Source organism: Malus sylvestris, chromosome 8 (genome assembly GCF_916048215.2).
Source record: "Malus sylvestris chromosome 8, drMalSylv7.2, whole genome shotgun sequence".
Taxonomy (NCBI): Eukaryota; Viridiplantae; Streptophyta; class Magnoliopsida; order Rosales; family Rosaceae; genus Malus; species Malus sylvestris.
Genome location: NC_062267.1, coordinates 1,978,552 through 1,999,931, shown reverse-complemented (window position 1 = coordinate 1,999,931; position 21,380 = coordinate 1,978,552). Strand labels below are relative to the sequence as shown.

Genomic DNA, 21,380 nt, shown 5'->3' with positions numbered 1-21,380 from the left:
TTTTCTCGACGTTTAAAATCAATAAAAATAGATTTCGAGTTCGTCCAAACTCAATCATTTTGATTATTTCGTAAAAAATTTTCTTTAAATAGGATAAAATAACAAAAGTATTCCTACTTGTCAAATCATTATAGCTTACTGTTTGTTAAATTGATTGTGTTTTGTTCATTTTGGTTCTTATTTAACAAAGATATTTCCTAGAATAACCAAAATAATTGACAGTGTACAAACTCAAAGATCATTTCTATCGATTTCAAATCTCAATGACCAAAACAAGAAGTTATGCTAATCCCAGAAATCATTTTTTAATATACAAAGGGGTGATAGGAAAGAGTTTAATTCGAAGTCCCCTTGAAAAGCAATTCAAACACGACACGAAATGACCGACCTTGTTGGCGTATATGTGTGGTGGCAACACCGTGTGACAGTGTCGTCAAAAAACAAATATTCATGTTGATTCTTAAGCTCTCATTCAGCTGTTTGTGTGTGGTGGCATCATCATACGATGATGATACCAAAATAAATAAATAAATAAATAAAATTAAAACGTAGTTCGTGAGATATAAACGAAAGAAAGAGCTTCATTGATCTTATCAAGTAACTAGAATGTTTAGTTACATACATCAAAGAAACATGTTAATTTACAGAAGCAAGCCTTTTTCAGCTACCACATCAAGCTAAAGCCACAGACAAACTTCATCAAGGTACCATTCACCGTGGCTCGATCGGAACAAGTACCTCGCAGTCGAACTGATAGATTTAGATGACGGTTCCATCTTTAATCGTTGCATTCTTCAATACGACTGTGATCCCTGACCTTATGTAAAATCCTTCGTCCGCCCTCTCTGCTTCTTCAACTCCCTGAGAAGTCAAAGCAATTTGTTCATCAATGTCGAAATCAGAAATAATGCAATGATGATCGGATCATTTCGAGTCCTATCAAGTTTCGAAAGTACTTACATCGCCATTTGTGATCACCACATTTCTTCCTATCTTGGCGTTCTTGTCGATTATGCAATTCCTTCAAGAGATATGGCACGAAAGATCAGTATAAACGAGCGGGAATTCTATTCAGAACTAAACAGAAATCTGTAACTAATGGTATTTCACCAGATTTTGGTATTTTCTCCGACACCAACTGGAACCTTTCCTTGAGCTAGCAGAGATGCAATCTCAGATTCCGTTTGGTAGTAGTCTGCACCCATCATCATAGTATCCTGAACATCGATTTAAAATAACCAAATGTAGTCAGCGCTCATAATACCAGCATGCTTATGTTTGCAAGCGAATTCTAACTGCCGCTTGAAATATATAACATAACAATGAGTTTTAGATTGACATATTGGAATCCGGTAGCCTGTTGTTACCAATGTGTAGAAAGGGCAGCTCACCTTAAGTTCTACACCGGACTCTAGACGCGAGCGTACACCTACAATGGAATGTTGAACGCTACACTCTCGCAAGAAGCAACCATGAGAAATAATTGCATCCATAATCTGCAAAATTCACTTTGCAATGAGATCAGAAATGTATAGCCAATATCGCATAGTAATTTAAGCTCGCTATCATACCCTGCATTCTTCAACTTTTGTAGGTGGCAAGAATCTAGGAGAGGTGTAAAAGGGTGTCTTTGGATCATTGAATTCAAACTTCGGAGGCTGCACAAAAGAATGTAATCAGTAACTGTTCCCACATATGCTCGTAGGGAAGAAAAATCCAATCGAAGAGTAGGAACGAATCAGTGCAGGTATTACGAACCTGTTCTGTGAGGGCCAAGTTTGCATCAAAGAAAGACTTTACAGTTCCAATATCCTCCCAGTAGTCATTGAATAGGTATGCCTAATCATTTACGAGCATTCCGTAACTCAGTCACTCAATTACCAAATCCAAACCAAATTTTGAGAGCTACTTATATTAATATTCAAAGATGAACTATTAAGAAAAAAAAGACAAAGATGAGATAAAACTTTTATCGAAAGACCTATCTCACCTGGACGTTGTGCTCCCTCACAGCTGATGGAATAATCTCGGAGCCAAAATCATTGCAAGAAGGATAGCTCCACCTTAATAGCTTTAGTAGGACATCAGTTCTGAACACATAAACACCCATCGATGCAATATAAGGAGAATTCATAGCCTCCAGATCAGAAAGCCCCAGAACAGTGGTGTCAACTTGCTGCATTGGATAAATAAGCCATAGACAAAAAATGAAATTAGGGGAAGGCTATGGCGCATCATCTGGAACGATAATAGAAGTACTTTGATTACAGTAAATCCAGTAAAACAAGGACTAAAGCACAAAAATACAATCAAAATAAGCAGCTTTAACTACCATTGCTTCTAGGTCAGCGCCTTTTGGTTTTTCAGCAAATTGGATTATACGCCCTGACTGGTCTATTTTCATGAGTCCGTAATCTGATGCCCGGCTGCAAGACAAATAAGATCCACGACAAAGACAAGCACCTGTCAGTCATATTTCCAAGGTGGAACAAAAGAAGCAGAGTTTATTTTGAACATATATCAATCTGCAAGGGACGGTTGAGTATTAGGAAACGAAAATGTACCTTTCATCCATGGGTATACATGAAACTGTAATGTCGGCATTTGTATCAATATGTTTCTGTAAGAATTACGGCCATTGGTATGAAGGATATTTGGATTTTTAGAAGGTTATAACTAAAATAAATTAAAATTTTCCACCAGCAAGTAATAAGCACCTGTATAAAGTCCAGATAGTCCATCCTGTATAGATGATCGCCGGATAATATCAGTATATGCTCAACATTTTTGTTCTTTGCATCCTGCACAGATCATACAAAAGATTTCAGTCTATTTCCACCTAATTCTCGATAAAGACTTGTAAAATCGAAAGCACCCACCTCGAAGACCCATATAAATTGCCTGACAGCATCAGCTGTTCCTTGGAACCATCTCTTCCCAGCGTCTCCTGGTGTTTGAGTGGCAGCCAAAACCTATTGCTCCCAAAAATTAGTCTTCAATTCATTAAATATTTTCTTCATTAATTGCAACGATCAAATGTGGTTCGACAGACAAATTCTAACACATTACCTCCACAAATCCATCTCCGAAATTCATACCATCCCCGAAATTATAAGTACGAGCAAGGTGACGATTGAGGGAAAACGAGTTATATTGCGTTAATATGAATATCTTTTTAATGCCACTGTTAATGCAATTGCTCATTGGGATATCAATCAGCCTGTAACACCCTCCAATCGGAACCTGCAAATCACATAACATTGCAAAATTCAACACCAAATTCTATGTAAAGAAACCATTTTTCGATATGATTAACTGAAACGAAAGACAAACAAATACTGATCTCTTACCGCCGGCTTGGCTCTCTTGCTGGTGAGAGGAAAGAGGCGAGTTCCGGCACCTCCACCCAAAATTATAGAAGCCACATTTTTGGGGTCAGCCTTTTGAGTCTCAAACAGTGGTGCCTGAAACGTCTGAAATCAAAAGCACAAACGCCAAAAGTGATTACTTAAAAAAAAACACAAATCATCAAAATCCCAAGATTTCGGTTTCGAACACAAAAACAACAGTTACACACACAGGATCAGGAAGACTTACCACAGTCTCTTTGTTGACATCGGTAAACATGGAGTAAGCCACACCAGGAGGCTTAAGCTTCCTACCTCTGCTTTCAAATTTAGAGCTTTTGAGAAACACGGCACTCAAATCTCTGCTCTTTGAACCCAACCTCACACTCTCCCCCAAGAACCCATTGGGCCTCAATGTCGCACAGCAGGAATCCATGCTTCACAGAAACGAAAAAGCACACAACTTTTCCAATATCCTGAATCAAATATTCTATGACCTAAATGGTTTTTTATGCAACAGCAAATAAAAGCACTTTTCAGAAAAGCCCTACAAACATGCACAGGATCAAAAACAGAAAATCACCAAAATACCAGATGCGAAATCAGGAATTCCCGGATCGGAAAATCGTAAAATTAGAAAGAATGAGAAGAACCCCAGATGCCAAAAGGATCAAAGCTTTAATGCAACTCCTCCTGGTCTAACGATGGCGTGACCAAAATGGGAGGTGATCGAAGTGAGCCAAAAATGGCAAGTGGAAGGAAGAGAGTGAATGCCGGGTTGGCGATGGAGGTGCTGTGGGTTTTGGGTGAGAGCGGAAAACTAAACTAAATCAAGGGCTTAAATTAATGGAATTTAAGAGTGTGAACTAGTTGGCAACTGGAAATGGTGACTGAGAGAGATACCACTCTGATCGACTGTGTAGGTTTTCCAATTCTCTCGTGCTTTGAAACAGTCTTCCTGTACTTCATCTTATATCAGAGAAATTTTCAAATTTTAATTAAAATTAATAAATTTTTATCAATATTTTCGTCATATCAATTAAACATCAATAAATTATTATATGACATTCTCTAATATTTAATTTTTGAATAACTGTTTTAACATTTTCATCCATAGCAACTAAAATAGATATTGATGGTTTTACAAATTTACATATCGATATTTTAAGTATTATGTACAAGTGAGGCTTACATAGAGCTATTATGTATGGCATAGTCATTAACTTCGATGGAAAATGATCCTCGCCTAATCTTTTTCTTGGAGATTTAGAGAATTCCGTAATCATATCCGTTCATCGTATATCGTAAGATTATAAATTATTTAAAATTAAATATAAATAATTCGTAACAAAAACTGATCACACAATATATGATGAAGAAACATGATTACGGAATCTTTGATTTCTCAGAAAAATAATCCAACGAGAATCATTTTCCAACTTCTGCAATTACTTTATAGTGACTTTATGGCGAGTCATCTTTGTATGTTGGCCGTTAGTGACACTCTCCCGCCACGTTTTCTCCTACTAGGAAAAAAAAAACAAATCGAGGTGTATATAAATACAAATAAGAATATACTAATGTTTTAAGGATATTTAATTTTGAGTAGAGAGATATGGACCGTCCATATGTAGGTGTCGTGTAAAGTGCAGAATGCGACGCCGTTTGCAACGCAGGAAAAATAGACGCTGATATTTTGTGAGGCAGGGAACCAACTGAGCGGTGGCACCCACCACCTCCATGTGCTGTCATTTACTAACAGTATCACCATTTTCATCGAATAATTCGGATATTTGAAATTTTATTACTCAAGTTATTATAATTTTTAAAATAAGCCTCTGTTTTTAGTCGTTACATTAAATTTTAATGGTCCATATTATTTGATAAGAAGAATTAGATGGAAGGGATCAGAAGATGTTCCCTTTCCCTAATAAGAGCAAGTCCAGTCCTACCCAATTTGACATGTAAATAGACAAAAAAAATGTCAAAAATAAGAGAAAAATGGCCTAAGCGGCCCATCCCGTGACTTAAAATCGGGCAACTAAGCGGGTCCAAACCCGCACGACAGGTCCCTCAAGCTTAGGCTCGTTTAGTTACCCGACTTTAAGTCACATGTTGGAGATTTTTTTCTTTTACCTTGGTCAACTTTTTGCTTAATTACCCCGACAAACTAGGTAGAGCTGTACTTATTTTAAGAGCTCATCGTAGCCTAAAACATTCCCGTTATCTGTATGAGTCGCATCTAAAACTCATCGTCACACAATAATAATTGAGCGGGCAAGTTTGTACAAGGTAGATAGATCGACATGGAACAATATAGTATTTTGCATGGAAATGAAGGGGTACATGTGCCAAAAAATTTGTTTGATCATATCATCTTTCCTGCTTATCTTGGAGAAATTTTTAGTTGTGACGGGAACACAGATGGTACACCACGTGTTTTTATCCAAGTAGTGGAAATTTTAAAATTTTAGTTATGAACCTTTTAACACACATAACTCACCATTTATATAAGGACACATGGTGTACCACTTTGTATGATGATTACATTAAACAATCTTTTCTCATCTTGGTTTTGTTGATTGTGTTTCAATCACATGATGGCACTTGATCATAACGAAGAGAAGGGCAATGTAAAAATAGGGGACAATGATTGTCTGCTCTTCACTTTCGGTGCCCTTCTGTTTATGTGGTCATGGTTAATCTACGTCAATATTTTATATTACTATTCATTTTTGCCTTATTATATTTATAAAAAAAATAATATAAAATATTGACGTGACTTAACCGGGATCACACAAAACAGAAGGGCATCGGAAGTGGAGGACAGACAATCCTTGCCCAAATATAAGCCCCCACTTTTGCTTTGTCGGGTAGACTGAAAAAAATGGAAGAGAAATGGGGACTCTCGGTCTTTATGAATTTTTTATCATTTTATAATTTAACTGTCAATTATGTCAAAAACAAGAAATGACATAAGTTTATAAAAAGTTTTATTTTAAGAGTCTCCCGACTCTACTCAGCATTTCTCATGAAATGGAGATGTGGGCCATGGCTAATGGATACAAGTATATTATTACGTGTTGCACTGTCAACCGTACACGTGGAAGCTGAGTTTAGTCGAATGTTGTTGCCGGGGTATCATCGCTCTTGTAGTTGATAGGATTGCTATCGTTTGAGTGGATTTTGGGACCAAAAGATACACTGTTTGTTTCTCACTTAATTCCATCAACACCAGTGTCCGCACCTATTTTCGGTTTTTCAAACCCAAAAGGTCAAGTATGATTATTTAGAGGCCTTATATATAGATATATATATATATATATATGAGATAGGATGAAGAGACAAATTTTTTTACAAATTTTTTTACACTTCTTTTGAGCCTTTCAATTAAAGCTATTTTAATGGTTAAGATTGTATTGGTTTATTTACTAGTTCAATTTGTAGTATGAAAGGAATTAATTTCATTAATTGTGAAAAATTATTATTAGTGTTTCTCTCTCCTTTGTATATCTTAAAAGATTTAACGTCATTAAATCTTATACATTCAGAAGTAAAGTATATAGAATTTACTTTGACCAACTGGTTTGCAAGCGGCGGCTTCCTTCGAAAAAAACAAAGTATGAGCATTGTTGATCTAAATAGAGGTGAAGGTCATTAGTTTGATTTGGAGCATTTTGGTGTTGTTTGGGTGGTGGTGCCTGTAATTCCTCCTTTTCACCCCAATTCCAAAACACATTTTAAAATAAAAAATTATTTTTGGTGTTTGTAATCCAAAATTTGATCTTTTATTTATCCTCAAATGTCTAAAGATTAGAAAAGAAAATAAGATATGTGACTACAAGAACTCCATGAATCATACAAGTTGAATCCCATGTCATTTGGACTTTCTTCCTATTTCTTCCTTCTTCTCCACACCATCAGAATGACTAGGTAGGAATAAACCGTTTTTATTTTCGAATTTGAAGAGATGAGAAGAGAGAGAAATCAAAATATTATCATAATAATTATCATTATTGCAGAAGTATATTTGTATAATTTCCTTTCTTATTTCAATAGTTAATAGACCAATGCAATTCTAACCGTTAAAATGGGTTTGATCTAAGGGTTTAAATGGAGTGTAAAAGTATTTGTCAAAATACGTGTCCCTTGATCCTATCCACATATATATATATATATACACATATATATGCAGTGGCGGAGTTAGAATTTTCAAATAATAAGATCATGATTTCAAACAAAAAAAACCTCATTGGAACATTTCGTTGAGCACTTGGTAGAAACATGTTGATCCTGCCCATATTTGGTGAAGGCTTATGCCAACATATATCAACAACTATTATGATATGTAGAGGCTTGTCAATGGTGGCTATAGAAAAATGTGAGTATTATTGAAGACTGCCAAGGCTTGTCAACTGAGACATTTCATCGAGCATCTGGTGTGAACAAGAGAATCACACTTAAGAAGAGAGGAAACAAAGACAAGGGAAATTTAAGAAACTAACCAAAATTTGAACCCACATAGAATTATAGCCACATTTTAAGTTTATGAAAATTATATCCAAAAATTAATGTAAAAGTACTAATATACCTACGAGGTTGTCTCCTCCTCCTGCAAAGCTTCAAACTTTTAGCTCCTCTATAAGGAGCTAAGATCTCCAGACCAACACAACATATAGGGTTTCCACTTCAATTTTTTTCTTTAATTTTTCTGATTTTTGTTGTGTTTGATTTTCTAAACAGAGAGTAGATTTCGACCTCTTTCATCATTACTCTGAAACCGTTGTTCCCATTGGCCGGGCAAGCCATGGTACACCACCTCATTTCAGCTTGTAAAAAGATTGCTATTTGGTTTCTGGCTTTTAACTTTTAGCTTTTGGATTTCAGCTTTTCAATCTTTAACTAAAATCCAATCAAAGAATTTGGATTTCAAATTCAATTGCGAGAATTGAATGCTTGATTTTATGTTACATATTCACAATTTAGCTCAAATCTATTTGGTTGGATTATATGAAGAGAAAGAATTCGCACTTTATGTGTCGTTCATTTCCAAGTTTTTAGATTAGTTATGGGAAAGTTTTAGTAATTAAGGCTATAATAGTATTCTTATATTAACTTTTAGTTATAATTATTTTAATTTAAAATGACGGTTATATAAATTCTATATGGAATCCAAATTGTGGTTATTTTTTCGAAATTTCCCCTTTCTTCTTCGCCATTGTTGTTCATGAAATGGTAAAAAGGGTGAGTGAAGAGATTGATGGGGAAGCCAGTGAATCCATGGATGGGAATGCAGAAGAAGAAATGGTCCTTGCTGGTTCTGGCACTCTTCTCTCTCCACCGCCATAGTTTTCTTCATAAGAGCTGCGTTCGATTAATGATGCAGCACGAACAGTGGCATTCGTTTCGGTGATGGAAGTGACAGTACACCTGACGTAGTCCACTCCGCGGCTGGTCGAGCAGCCGGGAGCGGCGGACCAAACCCTCTGGATATCATGAAGTCAAAGCTGGTTCTCTTCGTCTCTCACGAGCTCCCCCTTTCCGGTAAACATCTATAATTTTCTCGGAAAATGGGAAAGCAAAGGGAAAAAATGGAAAACGCCTATTTATTTTATTTTATTTTATCTTCCCTCTTTTTTGAACTGTTAAAAAAAAAGGGAACAGGATCCCATTGTTGCTGATGGAGCTGGCGTTCTTGCTGAGACGAGTGGGGGCGGAGAACTTTTTGGATAACGAGCCAGAAACTGGAGGACGATGACGGGGTGGTTTACAGATTGGAGAACAAAATGCTGGACCGGGGAGTGGAGTTGTCATCTTTCTCTATATTACTTCAATTTCCAATCATTTCTTGTTCGAACATTACACTGCAAAGATATACTCACTTGTGCTTTATGCTCTGCTTGCTGCTCAAAAATGTATAGCGATACGAAAAACATGTTAATATGGTTTCGTTGGAGTTTTGCTAATTTGGAATTAAGAGTACACATTTCATTTATGTTACGGTTTCTGTTGGCATTCGACTTGGAGTAAACAAAATTTTTCATACAATAAGTTTTTATCTTGTGTTTTTGTTTGGGGTGGGGTGGATATTGATACCTGTAATTGAATGAATACAAGTTGTTCATACTGAATTTTAAACACGGCACAAATTCAAGTTGAACATTTAGGGGTTTTTTTTTATCGTAAACAATATCAAAGCAGGAGGGAATACAATATCAAATCTCGAAATGAAGCCAAAACAAAATTTTCTTAAGTTTTAGCATCACAAGATCGTTTCCATGATCAACACACTCAGTGATAGTATAGCAGAAAATACACACAACATAATGTAACATGCTTCGTATAAACCAATATCATCCAAGCAATCCCAACTGACATTCATGTCTTAAAACCAAAAACTTTAGACTAAAAATTGAAATACTAAATGAGCTACAAGGAAACACAATTGCTGATATGTGAGACTCTATTATCCAAAACGCCCCCTCACGAGTGGCTCCACACGGTGTCTCACCTCACAGGAAACCAATTCCCGCATTGGCAATGATCAAGTATTCGACGTCAAAATGGTATAAAATCATTACAAAATTTTCAATGGATCATCCACCCATTCAATGATATCTCTAAATGGAATAAAATCATCAGGAATTAATGTGATTTCAAAAATTGACCCTGACGATGACGATGAGTTGAAATACACAAGCATAGAAGAATAAGGAATATTTTCAATAATAATTTATTCAGTAAATGTGATAATTTTTTTTTGGACAAAAAAAAATATCACATTTTTTGGACTAATAAATGTGATAATTAGTTATGGAAATATCATATGGCATTTAGAGAAGCAAATCAAAACGTACGAATTGAATGCGTAATAGGCTCAATGTTGTATATATATCTAAATGAATTTGTAATGTGGTTTTGCATTTGCAGTTGATAGTAAAAGGTAAGGTTACATATATAGTTCGTTTGTGGATCGATCAAAGATCGATGGCATCTGGAACGAAAAAAGTTTTTGTGATTGGAATCGGCCTTTTTTTCAGCTGTTTGCTGCTCCAATGCGAAGAAGTTGATGGAAGAGAATATATAGTGGGGGATGACAAAAGATGGAGCCCTGATGCTAACTTAACCCAGTGGACTGAGGGCAAGAAGTTCAAGGCTGGAGATGTTTTGGGTAATTAAAAGGACTGACTGACACTTTAATTTGCTTTTCAATTTGTGTTCATGCATCCGATTCCCCAAGTTTATACCTATTGTGCGTGCGCATATTACTATTTTTTTATTAGATGATTTGTATACTAATTCAATATATTTTGAAAACAGTTTTCAAATATAAAGATCCCGATCTCATTGTGGCTGCGGTACTGGACAATTATTTGTTCGAGAAGTGCAACTTATATCTGGGCGCGATGAACCTATATACTTCAGGAAACGATCATGTGGTATTGAAGAAGGGCACAATCTACTTCGCACCTTATCAGTCTCCTTACTGTGAAAATGGAATGAAACTTACAGTTCATGTGGAGTAACTATATATATAGTTACAAACATGATGCAGTTTAATTATTAGGCAGGCTCCATTGTTAATTATGTCATACAAGAGAGATGTTTTAATATGAAGAAATAATTGGAACCGTATTGTTTTTTGTCCTTGTTCATGCAATGAAATTTTTTTTTCTTCAGGGTAACGACAATAGTTTCTTACATTATCTTAAATAATAAAAGTATAAAGATAATTAATTCTTACTTTAGTGTCTATAATCTCACTAAAATAGCTCTTTATTTTTTTTCTCTTCTCTCTAACCTCCGGTAACCCCCTTGCTCTCACACATAAATGCATGGGAATTCATTAAAGTGCACGTTTTTTAAAACTCCAATATACTTATATGTATAATACACATATGTACTATACAAATTTAATACATGTTATTTTGATACATTTTTAATAATTAATATAAAATTTACGTATTTTATACATGTTTTTGACATATTTAAAAAAATGATTTAAATAATAATTATAAAAAATTTAAAAGGCCCTTTTTTGTGGAGACATTTTAAGCAAATATTTTAAATAATACACGTAGGTATTTTTGTAGACATCGAAATTTTGGTAAATAAATGTTGACCGATAAATCAAAGTGTCAACGCTAATGTATTACATAAATTTTACACGTAGCGTGTGACTCAACGAAAATGGAAATGAGTTGGAAAAGTCATCAAATAGGACACGTGTCAACACCTGGCAGAAACGACTTATTTCATCTGGGATATTATATTCAAAATTAGGCCTTGGAAATTTCTATAAATAGAAGCCAATTTCATTCATTTGGGAGGAACCAAAATCATTAGGCAAAATTCTTGAAGCTCTGAAGCTCTGAAACTCCGAAGCTCTCAAGCATCCAGGTTCTCGAAGAATCAAGAAAGCTATCTTCGTTCTTCGTTCATCGTTCATCCTAAGATCAAGCCCAAACGGCCCTTTGGATCAACAATCATCCACCAATTCAAGATCAAGCCCCGACGGCCCTTGAAGAAAGTGTTCTTCGTTCTTCGTTCTTCGTTCATCGTTCTTCCAAGATCAAGCCCCAACGACCATTTGGATCAACAATCATCCACCAATTCAAGATCAAGCCCCGACGGCCCTTGAAGAAAGTGTTCTTCGTTCATCGTTCTTCCAAGATCAAGCCCCAACGACCCTTGAAGAACTTCCACCAATTCAAGATCAAGCCCCGACGGCCCTTGAAGAAAGTGTTCTTCGTTCATCGTTCTTCCGAGATCAAGCCCCAACGGCCCTTGAAGAACTTCCACCAAATCAAGATCAAGCCCCAGCGGCCCTTGAAGAAAGCACCATCGTTCATCATCCGTTCATCCAAGATCAAGCCCCAACGGCCCTTTGGATCAACAAACGTCGACAAATCCACACACATCCAACCGTTCTTCAAGATTAAGCCCAAAAGCCCTTGAAGATCCGTTCATCAACAGTTCTTCAAGATCAAGCCCAACAGCCTTGAAGATTCGTCCATCCATCAACCTTTAAGATCAAGCCCAAAGGGCCATTGAAGAAACTTCCCTCAACCTTCAAGATTAGGCCCCAACGGCCTTGAAGAAAACTTCTAACAGTTCATCCAAGATCAAGCCTCAACGGCCCTTGGATCAACAAAACATCCACAAATACACACCTCACGGAGATCGAATCAGAGGATCAAATTTGAGAGAGATTGTAACCCAAAATCATCAAAAATACAAATATTTGTTTGTGCACGTTGTTCTTGTCTCTTTCGTTTCAGGAATTTTCCGTGTTCACAAATTGGCACGCCCGGTGGGATAATCTCTACCTCTCATCTCTTTCTCCGTTCAAGGAATCCAAGCACACCTCAAAGTCAATGGCATCAAGCAAGGGACAAGCCGTTCTTGCAACCACTGAGGGAAGGATCCTAAGCACTTCTGCTGCAAACGGACAATCCATTGGCGCCACAACCGCTCCTCAACATGCCACTTCAAAATTGGTACCGCTAAAAGAGCAAGGGGAGCATCCAAGGTGTGAGTGTGTCATCAACCTGACCTCGCTGGGGGCACCGAAGCATGATGTTGGGGCACACAAGATGACATCCCAAAGCAGCCAACGACGTTCTTCATCAGCATCCTGGATGTCTAAAGGAAAGTCACGTCTATTGGTCGCAGAAGTCATGACTATCGGCGTTACTTCCGTTGAAGAACAACTGGCTCAAATGAATGAAGCGATCGCAAGGCTAACACGGATTGTTGAAGAAAAAGACTTGCAAATCGCTGCACTCGTCAACCGACTAGAGCCACAGGACGACGAGAACCCCGACCCAGAGAATGATCCACTAAAGAGAAGAGATGACGAAGAAGATGAGCCTCAGGTGGAGAAAAATGATGTGAAGCCGAAGCCAGACCAAGCAACGGCATTCATGGGATCTCTTTCTATCCAGCAGCTGCAAGAGATGATCACCAACACCATCAAGGCACAGTACGAATGAAGCTCATATACCTCCGGGTTGTACTCAAAGCCGTATTCAAAGAAGATCGACGCCTTAAGGATGTCGAGGGGTTATCAACCACCAAAGTTCATGCAATTTGATGGAAAGGGAAACCCGAAACAGCACATTGCCCACTTCGTTGAAACTTGCAACAACGCAGGAACCGAAGGGGATTACCTCGCCAAGCAGTTTGTGCGCTCGCTGAAAGGAAATGCCTTTGAGTGGTACACAGACCTAGAGCCTGAGTCCATCAACAGCTGGGAGCAATTAGAGCGGGAATTCCTCAACCGCTTCTACAGCACCCGCCGCACTGTGAGCATGCTAGAGCTAACGAGTACAAAGCAGTGGAAGGACGAGCCAGTCATTGACTACATCAACAGATGGCGCACTCTAAGCCTCGACTGTAAAAACAGGCTCTCGGAAACCTCTTCAATCGAGATGTGCATCCAAGGCATGCAATACATCCTTCAAGGCATTAAACCACGGACCTTCGAGGAATTGGCCACTCGCGCCCATGACATGGAGTTGAGCATCGCCCATCATAGGAAGAAAAAACCGATCGCCGACTACAAGAACGACAAAGTTCTTGGGACAAAGGTGGAAAAGGCTGCATGGAAACCCACCAAGGAAGCGATGACGGTCAACACAGCTCCCGTCAAAATCTCCACACGAGGCAAGGCGATTCAAACCGAAGCTTTTCGTGATCAAGAGATGCGTAGACACACTTTGAAGGAGCTTGAGGAGAAGATTTATCCATTCCCCGACTCTGATGTGGCTGCCATGTTAGAAGACTTGCTGGAAAAGAAGGTGATCGGCTTGCCTGAGTGCAGACGGCCAGAAGAGATGAATCGCACCGACAGTCCAAGGTGCTGTAAATTCCACCGCTTCATCAGTCATCCGACAGAAAAGTGCTTCGTGCTGAAAGATCTCATCATGAAGCTGGCTCAGAAAGGAATCATCGAGCTAGATCTTGACGATGTGGTGGAGTCAAACTATACCACCTTCACTTCTTGCTCTTTCGACTCAAAGTTTTCACCTCGACCGTTGGGGGCATCCTCCAAGACAAGCAAAGTTGAAGGATGGACTCAAGTCACTCCTAAGAAATTGCACAAGAAGCATACGCCTCCTCCACAAATCCGCCAATCGGAAAGGGGGCAAAGCAACGATTGGCAGTGCAATGGATGGGCAGTGGCGGTGCTCGGTGGCAATACAACGGGTGTGCAGCGGCTGTGCTCAGTGGTTGGGCTCAGTGGCTATGCTCTGGGTTCTAGCTGGATCCGACATCAAGGTCACCTTCACCTACTCCGTCTCTTGCCTCGCAGCTGCCAATGACTTCAACGACCGCCGTCAAACGACTAGCCGGTCGTGAAGCTCGAAGCACCATCTTCTCCGTCCTCCTTGCTCTGCTACTTGCAAATTCCCCATCCCGTCATCCAAATTTATACAAAAAAAAATAATAATAAAAAAATATATGGTGGAACACTGCACCATGATTAAAGAAAAAAATAAAATAAAATAATAAAAATGCATGGTGCGTCTGGCACCATATAAAAAAAGGGAGGGGTGCATCTGACACCATAATTAAAGGCAAAAAATATATATATATAATAATAATAAAATAAAAAAAAAGAAAAAAAATGATCTTTGGTGCGTCTGGCACCATGTGACAAAAGAAAAAGAGAAAAAAAAAAGGGATGGTTGTACAGCGCCAAAAGAAAAAGAAATAATATATATATATATATATGTGTGTGTGTGTGTGTGTGTGTACATAATATATATATAGCAAAAAAAAAAAAATTGCATTGAGAGAAATAAAGTCCATTTTATTTATTTTTCTGGAAATTTTACATAAATTTGCATTATACATACCTTAAAAAAAAATCAAATCAAATCAAATTTACAAGAGGGGATCTTCAAGGACGATCAGGTGGCGCCTCACAACTCGACGGAGCTCCAGGAAGAGGAGGCGCCGGAGGTTGACTGTTTGAAGCCTCAACAGTCGGCAGAGCCCCAGAAGACGAAGGCAAATGCTGCTGGAACAAACCCACAAACCGCTGATGATCAAGTAAAATCTGACCATCAGATTCCTGCATCTGGTCAATTTTCCTCTTCATGTTTGTGGCATAGTTGTGTGCGAGCTTGTGCAACTGTTTATTCTCATACTTGAGCCCTCTAATCTCCTGTTTGAGACTCATCACTTCAGCCGCCAACGATTCAACTTGACGGGTTCGAGCAAATAGGCGTTGGGCCATGTTGGACACAGAACCCGCACACTGCACACTAAGAGCCAGAGACTCCTTAACAGCCAACTCATCATACCGCCTGGAAAGTAGTCTGTTATCTTTGGGAGTGACAAGGTTCCAGGCCACCACCGCAGCGGTCATATCATTCTTCATCACCGAATCCCCAACGGTAAGAGGACTAGTAGGGGATATGAAGGATGGGCGCCATATGTTATCTGGAGAAGACGGGACTACCTCTTCATCAAGGTTCAAATCAAAACGACGGTCGGAGGGTCCAGACATTTTCAAAAGTGTTGAAGAAAGAAGAGGCCGGACAAATCAAGACCTTAGAAGTGCAAGAAGGGAGTTTCTATAAGCGAAAATTCAAGTGTGCTTTGAAACGAACTGCGTGCCTCTATAAAAAAAAATCGGCAATCGACGGGATTTTAGAGATCGAAGAGGTGAGCTCAGAGTTCAAAAATGCCGATTCAAAAATCGAAGAGGCAAGCTCAGAAATCGGAGAAGCATCTTGCTTTTCTAGACGCGTTAGCACCCGTCACACGCAAACTCAGCTTTGCGGAAATCACGGGTAATTTGTTAAAGCGCCAATCCCAGATATCGAAGAGGCGCCAGTCTTTTTCAGCCTCGTCAGCACCCGTCACGCGCAAACTCAGCTTTGCGGAAATCACGGGCAATTTGTTAAAGCGCCAATCCCAGATATCGAAGAGGCGCCAGTCTTTTTCAGCCTTGTCAGCACCCTTCACGCGCAAACTCAGCTTTGCGGAAATCACGGGCAATTTTTCGAAGCGCCGATCCCAGATATCGAAGAGGCGCCAGTCTTTTTCAGCCTCGTCAACACCTATCACATGCACACTCAGCTTGACGAAAATTACGGACAATTTGTCGAAGATTTCTGATAAAGAAGAAAGCACGGGAAGCCACACTGATCAATCACTCAATAGTTGCCGACACGAGTGAAAGAATAGTACTTCTACATGTATTAAAGAACTTCCTATAACTGTCCACCTTCACCTCCCATAGCAAGGCAGACATACAGAGCCTTTCTTGTTCACAAAAAAAAAAAAATGTTTTCCCAACGAAGCCTCTCGAGTCATTCAGTGTTCCTTATTCCTTGGGGTACCTCTGCAAGCCAATGACTCCAAAGCAAAAGTATCTCATATCACCAGGGTAGAAAGCAAGAGTATCTCATATCATGCATTCTCCCTGTCCTTTCCTTTGTCCTTGTTCTTACCTACAAAGACAAGGATAAAGAAAACAATATGCCGGAACCTCCACTCAAACTCGGGTAAGGAACCGACTGCTTGGAGCCCTTCCCTGATTGCCTACCTAGCACTGCTATTGAGTACTCGTCTCCCATTGCTGCTGTACTTCCAAAGAAACTGCCACATATGCCTGAAGAACATATAAGGCAAGTGAAAATGATACCTTGTAGCACGTGGAGACAACGTGCAGAAGAAACAAGCAGAGAAGAATGCAGCCTGCACAGTCAACTCAGCAGAAGGAGTATGAGATGAGGAACTCGAGAAGATGCCACATCTGCCTGATGAACAGATAAAGGAAATGAAAATGATACCTTGAAGCATGTGGAGACAAGTGCAACCAAGCACGTGCTGATTCATCCGCTACTTCGTTAAAATCAAAAGTATCTCATATCATCAGGGTGCAATCACTTTGGACGGTGGACTCGTTTTGACCCTCAAATTCTTGGGTCGACTTGCTAGGCGTTGTGGGCTGCACGTGCCGATTCACCACCCTTGAATCAAATCCTTAAAGATCAAGTCACAAACTGGAAGAAGAGCTCATCAATCTTGAAGATCATACCGTTGACTAAACTGCTCAGGTGTGAATTAGAAAGATTGAACAAAACAACAAGTCGTCACCTTCACCTCGTGCCTGCTTGCCATATGTGCGAGTCAACCTTCAAGAATCAAGCCTCAACGGCCCTTGAAGAAGCTTTCAGCCAAATTCAAAATAAAGTCTCGACGGCCCTTGAGGAAATCACAAGTCCGATTCAAGATTAAGTGTCTACCACCATTGAATCAAAACCTAGTTCAAGAATAAGCTGTGGAAAATCAACAATTGGAGGAATCCAGAAAATCCTCCAACCCAGTTCAAGATCAAAAGATGTGGAAAGTCAACAAGCGCAACAAAATACGTGTCGATTCATCCACTACCAAAGCCAAAGATCATCTACCACATGAAGCTCCTTGTGGCCCAATTTCAACCTTCAAGATCAAGTCTCGACGGCCCTTGAAGAAATTTCAAACAAAAGTTCAAGAACAAGCCTCAACGGCCCTTGAAGAAGTCTCAAGCCCAATTCAAGATCAAGCCTCAACGACCCTTGAAGAAATCTCCAGCCCAATTCAAGATCAAGCCTCGACGGCCCTTGGATCGACATCTACAGTAAGGGACTTCAAAACGCATCTCCTACACGTGACAAACACATGTATACGACGTGCCTTGAAGTGGGGGCATTTGTAGACATCGAAATTTTGGTAAATAAATATTGACCGATAAATCAAAGTGTCAACGCTCATGTATTACATAAATTTTACACGTAGCGTGTGACTCAACGAAAATGGAAATGAGTTGGAAAAGTCATCAAATAGGACACGTGTCAACACCTGGCAGAAACGACTTATTTCATCTGGGATATTATATTCAAAATTAGGCATTGGAAATTTCTATAAATAGAAGCCAATTTCATTCATTTGGGAGGAACCAAAATCATTAGGCAAAATTCTTGAAGCTCTGAAGCTCTGAAACTCCGAAGCTTTCAAGCATCCAGGTTCCTGAAGAATCAAGAAAGCTCTATTCGTTCTTCATTCATCGTTCATCCTAAGATCAAGCCCAAACGGCCCTTTGGATCAACAATCATCCACCAATTCAAGATCAAGCCCCGACGACTCTTAAAGAAAGTGTTCTTCGTTCATCGTTCTTTCAAGATCAAGCCCCGACGGCCCTTGAAGAAAGTGTTCTTCGTTCTTCGTTCTTCGTTCTTCGTTCATCGTTCTTCCAAGATCAAGCCCCAACGACCCTTTGGATCAACAATCATCCACCAATTCAAGATCAAGCCCCGATGGCCCTTGAAGAAAGTGTTCTTCGTTCATCGTTCTTCCAAGATCAAGCCCCAACGGCCCTTGAAGAACTTCCACCAATTCAAGATCAAGCCCCGACGGCCCTTGAAGAAAGTGTTATTCGTTCATCGTTCTTCCGAGATCAAGCCCCAACGGCCCTTGAAGAACTTCCACCAATTCAAGATCAAGCCCCGACGACCCTTGAAGAAAGCACCATCGTTCATCATCCGTTCATCCAAGATCAAGCCCCAACGACCTTTTGGATCAACAAACGTCGACAAATCCACACACATCCAACCGTTCTTCAAGATTAAGCCCAAAAGCCCTTGAAGATCCGTTCATCAACAGTTCTTCAAGATCAAGCCCAACAGCCTTGAAGATTCGTCCATCCATCAACCTTTAAGATCAAGCCCAAAGGGCCCTTGAAGAAACTTCCCTCAACCTTCAAGATTAGGCCCCAATGGCCTTGAAGAAAACTTCCAACAGTTCATCCAAGATCAAGCCTCAACGGCCCTTGGATCAACGAAACATCCACAAATACACACCTCACGGAGATTGAATCAGAGGATCAAATTTGAGAGAGATTGTAACCCAAAATCATCAAAAATACAAATATTTGTTTGTGCACGTTGTTCTTATCTCTTTCGTTTCAGGAATTTTCTGTGTTCACAATTTTCACTTATTAGATGCATTTTGTATTTTACTATTTGTACACGTTTAATGTTAAAGTGGTCAATTTTTTGAGTTTTATAAATATGAAGTCAATAATTGATCACTAGCGTCACCAATATTTAATAAATATGTCAATCATTTCAACAATAAAAATTTGTTAATTCTACACTCCGGCCATTTTCCAAGAAAAAATAAAACTCAGTTTGTTTACCATACAATGCACGAATAATTTGGGGCATTTTGATCTATATGCTTGGTTTTTGGATTTCTTGAACCAAACGTCTAAGACTTTTAGAGATTTGATCAAACTAATTTCTACAATTTTAATTAATTTACTAATTAAGTTCAAATTACACAAATTGTCATTATAAATAATTTTCAAATTAAATCCAAAATATAACAAACTCCTAAGATCTTGTTAATTTATGTTCTATTAGTTCAATATATTTAAGAAAAGACAAATAAACTTTCTATAAAAAAAATTAAAAAAACTTGAATTGTGGGTGCAAAAAAGACGATGGCATTTTTTAACCCAAAATTTATGTTCTATTAGTTCAATATATTTAAGAAAAGACAAATAAACTTTCTATAAAAAAAATTAAAAAAACTTGAATTGTGGGTGCAAAAAAGACGATGGCACTTTTTAACCCAAAAAACCAAAAGGTGATGTTTTAAACAATACCAATTTATTCTAAATGATATTACATACATAATATATCTCTAATCTATAATAGTAGAAAGCCACAAAGCTTTACCAAAATATTTGGACTTAAAAGCCCGTCAAACAATTAAATCCAAAACCAGCCCAAAGAATACAAAAGAATATGAAGGGGTAATTTTTTCAAGAAAAAAGAAATTTAAAATTAAAATTAAAATCAGGGAGCGGTCAAGCAGGAGTAGAAACCACAGTTTAAAAAATAAACATTAAAATTTTTAAAATAAATCAAACTCCATATTAATACCAATTTTGATCTTGTAGTTTACCAAATGCTGTAACCAAGAACAATTTTTTTTAGTTTTTTTCATTCCTTGGCAAATCGATCGTATGCAACTTAAGTAGTGGTAGAGGGGCATTTCAATTCTTATACAAAGTTGCAGAACCATGATTTTAAAACAATGACGAGATGATAAAGAAATTCTCATATTTTGGTTAGTAGTTATATAGTCATTTACGATTGTTCAGATTCAATTTCACATACATACCCAAGTACTATTACAATTCTATTCACTATGTGTGCTTGATTGGACAACGATGAATTTCAGATTTTTCTCTTTACTTTGTAATCATATGAAGTTTGATTTATTTTAATCTTGGCCTACATGTTATATTTGAAGGCTTGCTTGATGTAGCAGAAAAGTATGTTGAAAATGCATAAATTTTCTTTCCAATATGCTTGAGTTCGTAAAAAGAAGGCACAATCAAATTTGCTGGAAGAATCCAAAGCCTCTCGCTTTGTTTGGTGGGTTTTTGAATTTTCGAAGGAATGAAATGGGATTTTTTAGGAATGCTTTAATTGGGGGGTGTGCGATTCTACAAGCAAAAGCGAACTCAACCAACTCAGATGACGCGTTTCAAGGAGTTAGTGGCATTTAAAATAGGGCTAGTGATGGACAGAGGTCAAAAGATGCTTTGATCATCTTCTTAATCCATTGGTTAAACTAATTACAATATTCTACAACATTCTATTTGAAAACAAACATTTAGAAATTGGAAAGGCGTGACAAATGATTTCATGCTCCATTTTTGCTTCCTCTTTTAGATATTCTACCATTGTTAAAACAACTTAAAAGACTCAAGTAATTAAAACGATATTAATTCTATTGGGAAACAAACATTTAAAATTTTATTATGAAAATTAAAATTGCATTTTGGAGGGAAACGTTTTTGGATGGTCAAAATTCATCGTATGTCATAGCAAAATGATGATTTTGAATTGTGACATTGTTCCTTTTGTAAAAAAGTATTATAGCCCAAATCAGAATTTGGACAGCAAAATTGCAAATTCTCATTCCGTCATTTTGCCGTCTGATGGTCCATTTCCTTTT

The 21,380-nt window shown here is 38.2% G+C and overlaps 2 protein-coding genes and 1 long non-coding RNA gene across 4 annotated transcripts; 2 read left to right on the top strand and 1 right to left on the bottom strand.

Annotated features, from left to right (window-relative positions):
- Positions 1-563: 563 nt before the first annotated feature.
- LOC126631632 (glucose-1-phosphate adenylyltransferase large subunit, chloroplastic/amyloplastic-like) lies at positions 564-4,304 on the bottom strand. Of its 2 annotated transcripts, none has more exons than XM_050301754.1 (15): positions 3,939-4,304; positions 3,598-3,844; positions 3,351-3,473; positions 3,070-3,243; positions 2,880-2,972; positions 2,718-2,801; positions 2,565-2,620; positions 2,333-2,426; positions 1,991-2,176; positions 1,759-1,839; positions 1,572-1,658; positions 1,392-1,496; positions 1,111-1,217; positions 961-1,021; positions 564-861 (listed from the first exon to the last, which is right to left on the bottom strand). In XM_050301754.1, exons 2-15 carry the CDS (start codon positions 3,781-3,783, stop codon positions 760-762), a joined length of 1,539 nt encoding a protein of 512 aa, XP_050157711.1. In that variant the 5' UTR covers positions 3,784-3,844; positions 3,939-4,304; the 3' UTR covers positions 564-759. The 2 variants fall into 2 exon arrangements, with proteins under 2 accessions (XP_050157711.1, XP_050157712.1); XM_050301755.1 differs by having other exon boundaries at positions 3,598-3,823.
- A 4,232-nt stretch (positions 4,305-8,536) lies between these two features.
- Positions 8,537-9,364, top strand: LOC126631642 (uncharacterized). The gene is made up of 2 exons (XR_007626424.1): positions 8,537-8,891; positions 9,005-9,364. It is a non-coding gene; the product is annotated as an uncharacterized LOC126631642 (long non-coding RNA).
- A 970-nt stretch (positions 9,365-10,334) lies between these two features.
- Positions 10,335-10,943, top strand: LOC126631640 (basic blue protein-like). Its single transcript, XM_050301764.1, has 2 exons — positions 10,335-10,518; positions 10,668-10,943. Exons 1-2 carry the CDS (start codon positions 10,335-10,337, stop codon positions 10,871-10,873), a joined length of 390 nt encoding a protein of 129 aa, XP_050157721.1. The 3' UTR covers positions 10,874-10,943.
- Positions 10,944-21,380: the final 10,437 nt, after the last annotated feature.

What these genes read in the sequence shown, in the direction of transcription:
- LOC126631640 (XM_050301764.1), top strand. Translation starts at nt 10,335, where the DNA reads ATGGCATCTGGAACGAAAAAAGTTTTTGTGATTGGAATCGGCCTTTTT. An exon ending in CAAGGCTGGAGATGTTTTGG is followed by an intron (nt 10,519 to 10,667) that starts GTAATTAAAAGG and finishes TTTTGAAAACAG; the next exon opens with TTTTCAAATATAAAGATCCC.
- LOC126631632 (XM_050301754.1), bottom strand. Translation starts at nt 3,783, where the DNA reads ATGGATTCCTGCTGTGCGACATTGAGGCCCAATGGGTTCTTGGGGGAG. An exon ending in GCGCTGACCTAGAAGCAATG is followed by an intron (nt 2,177 to 2,332) that starts GTAGTTAAAGCT and finishes TATCCAATGCAG; the next exon opens with CAAGTTGACACCACTGTTCT. An exon ending in GGAGAAAATACCAAAATCTG is followed by an intron (nt 1,022 to 1,110) that starts GTGAAATACCAT and finishes TATCTCTTGAAG; the next exon opens with GAATTGCATAATCGACAAGA.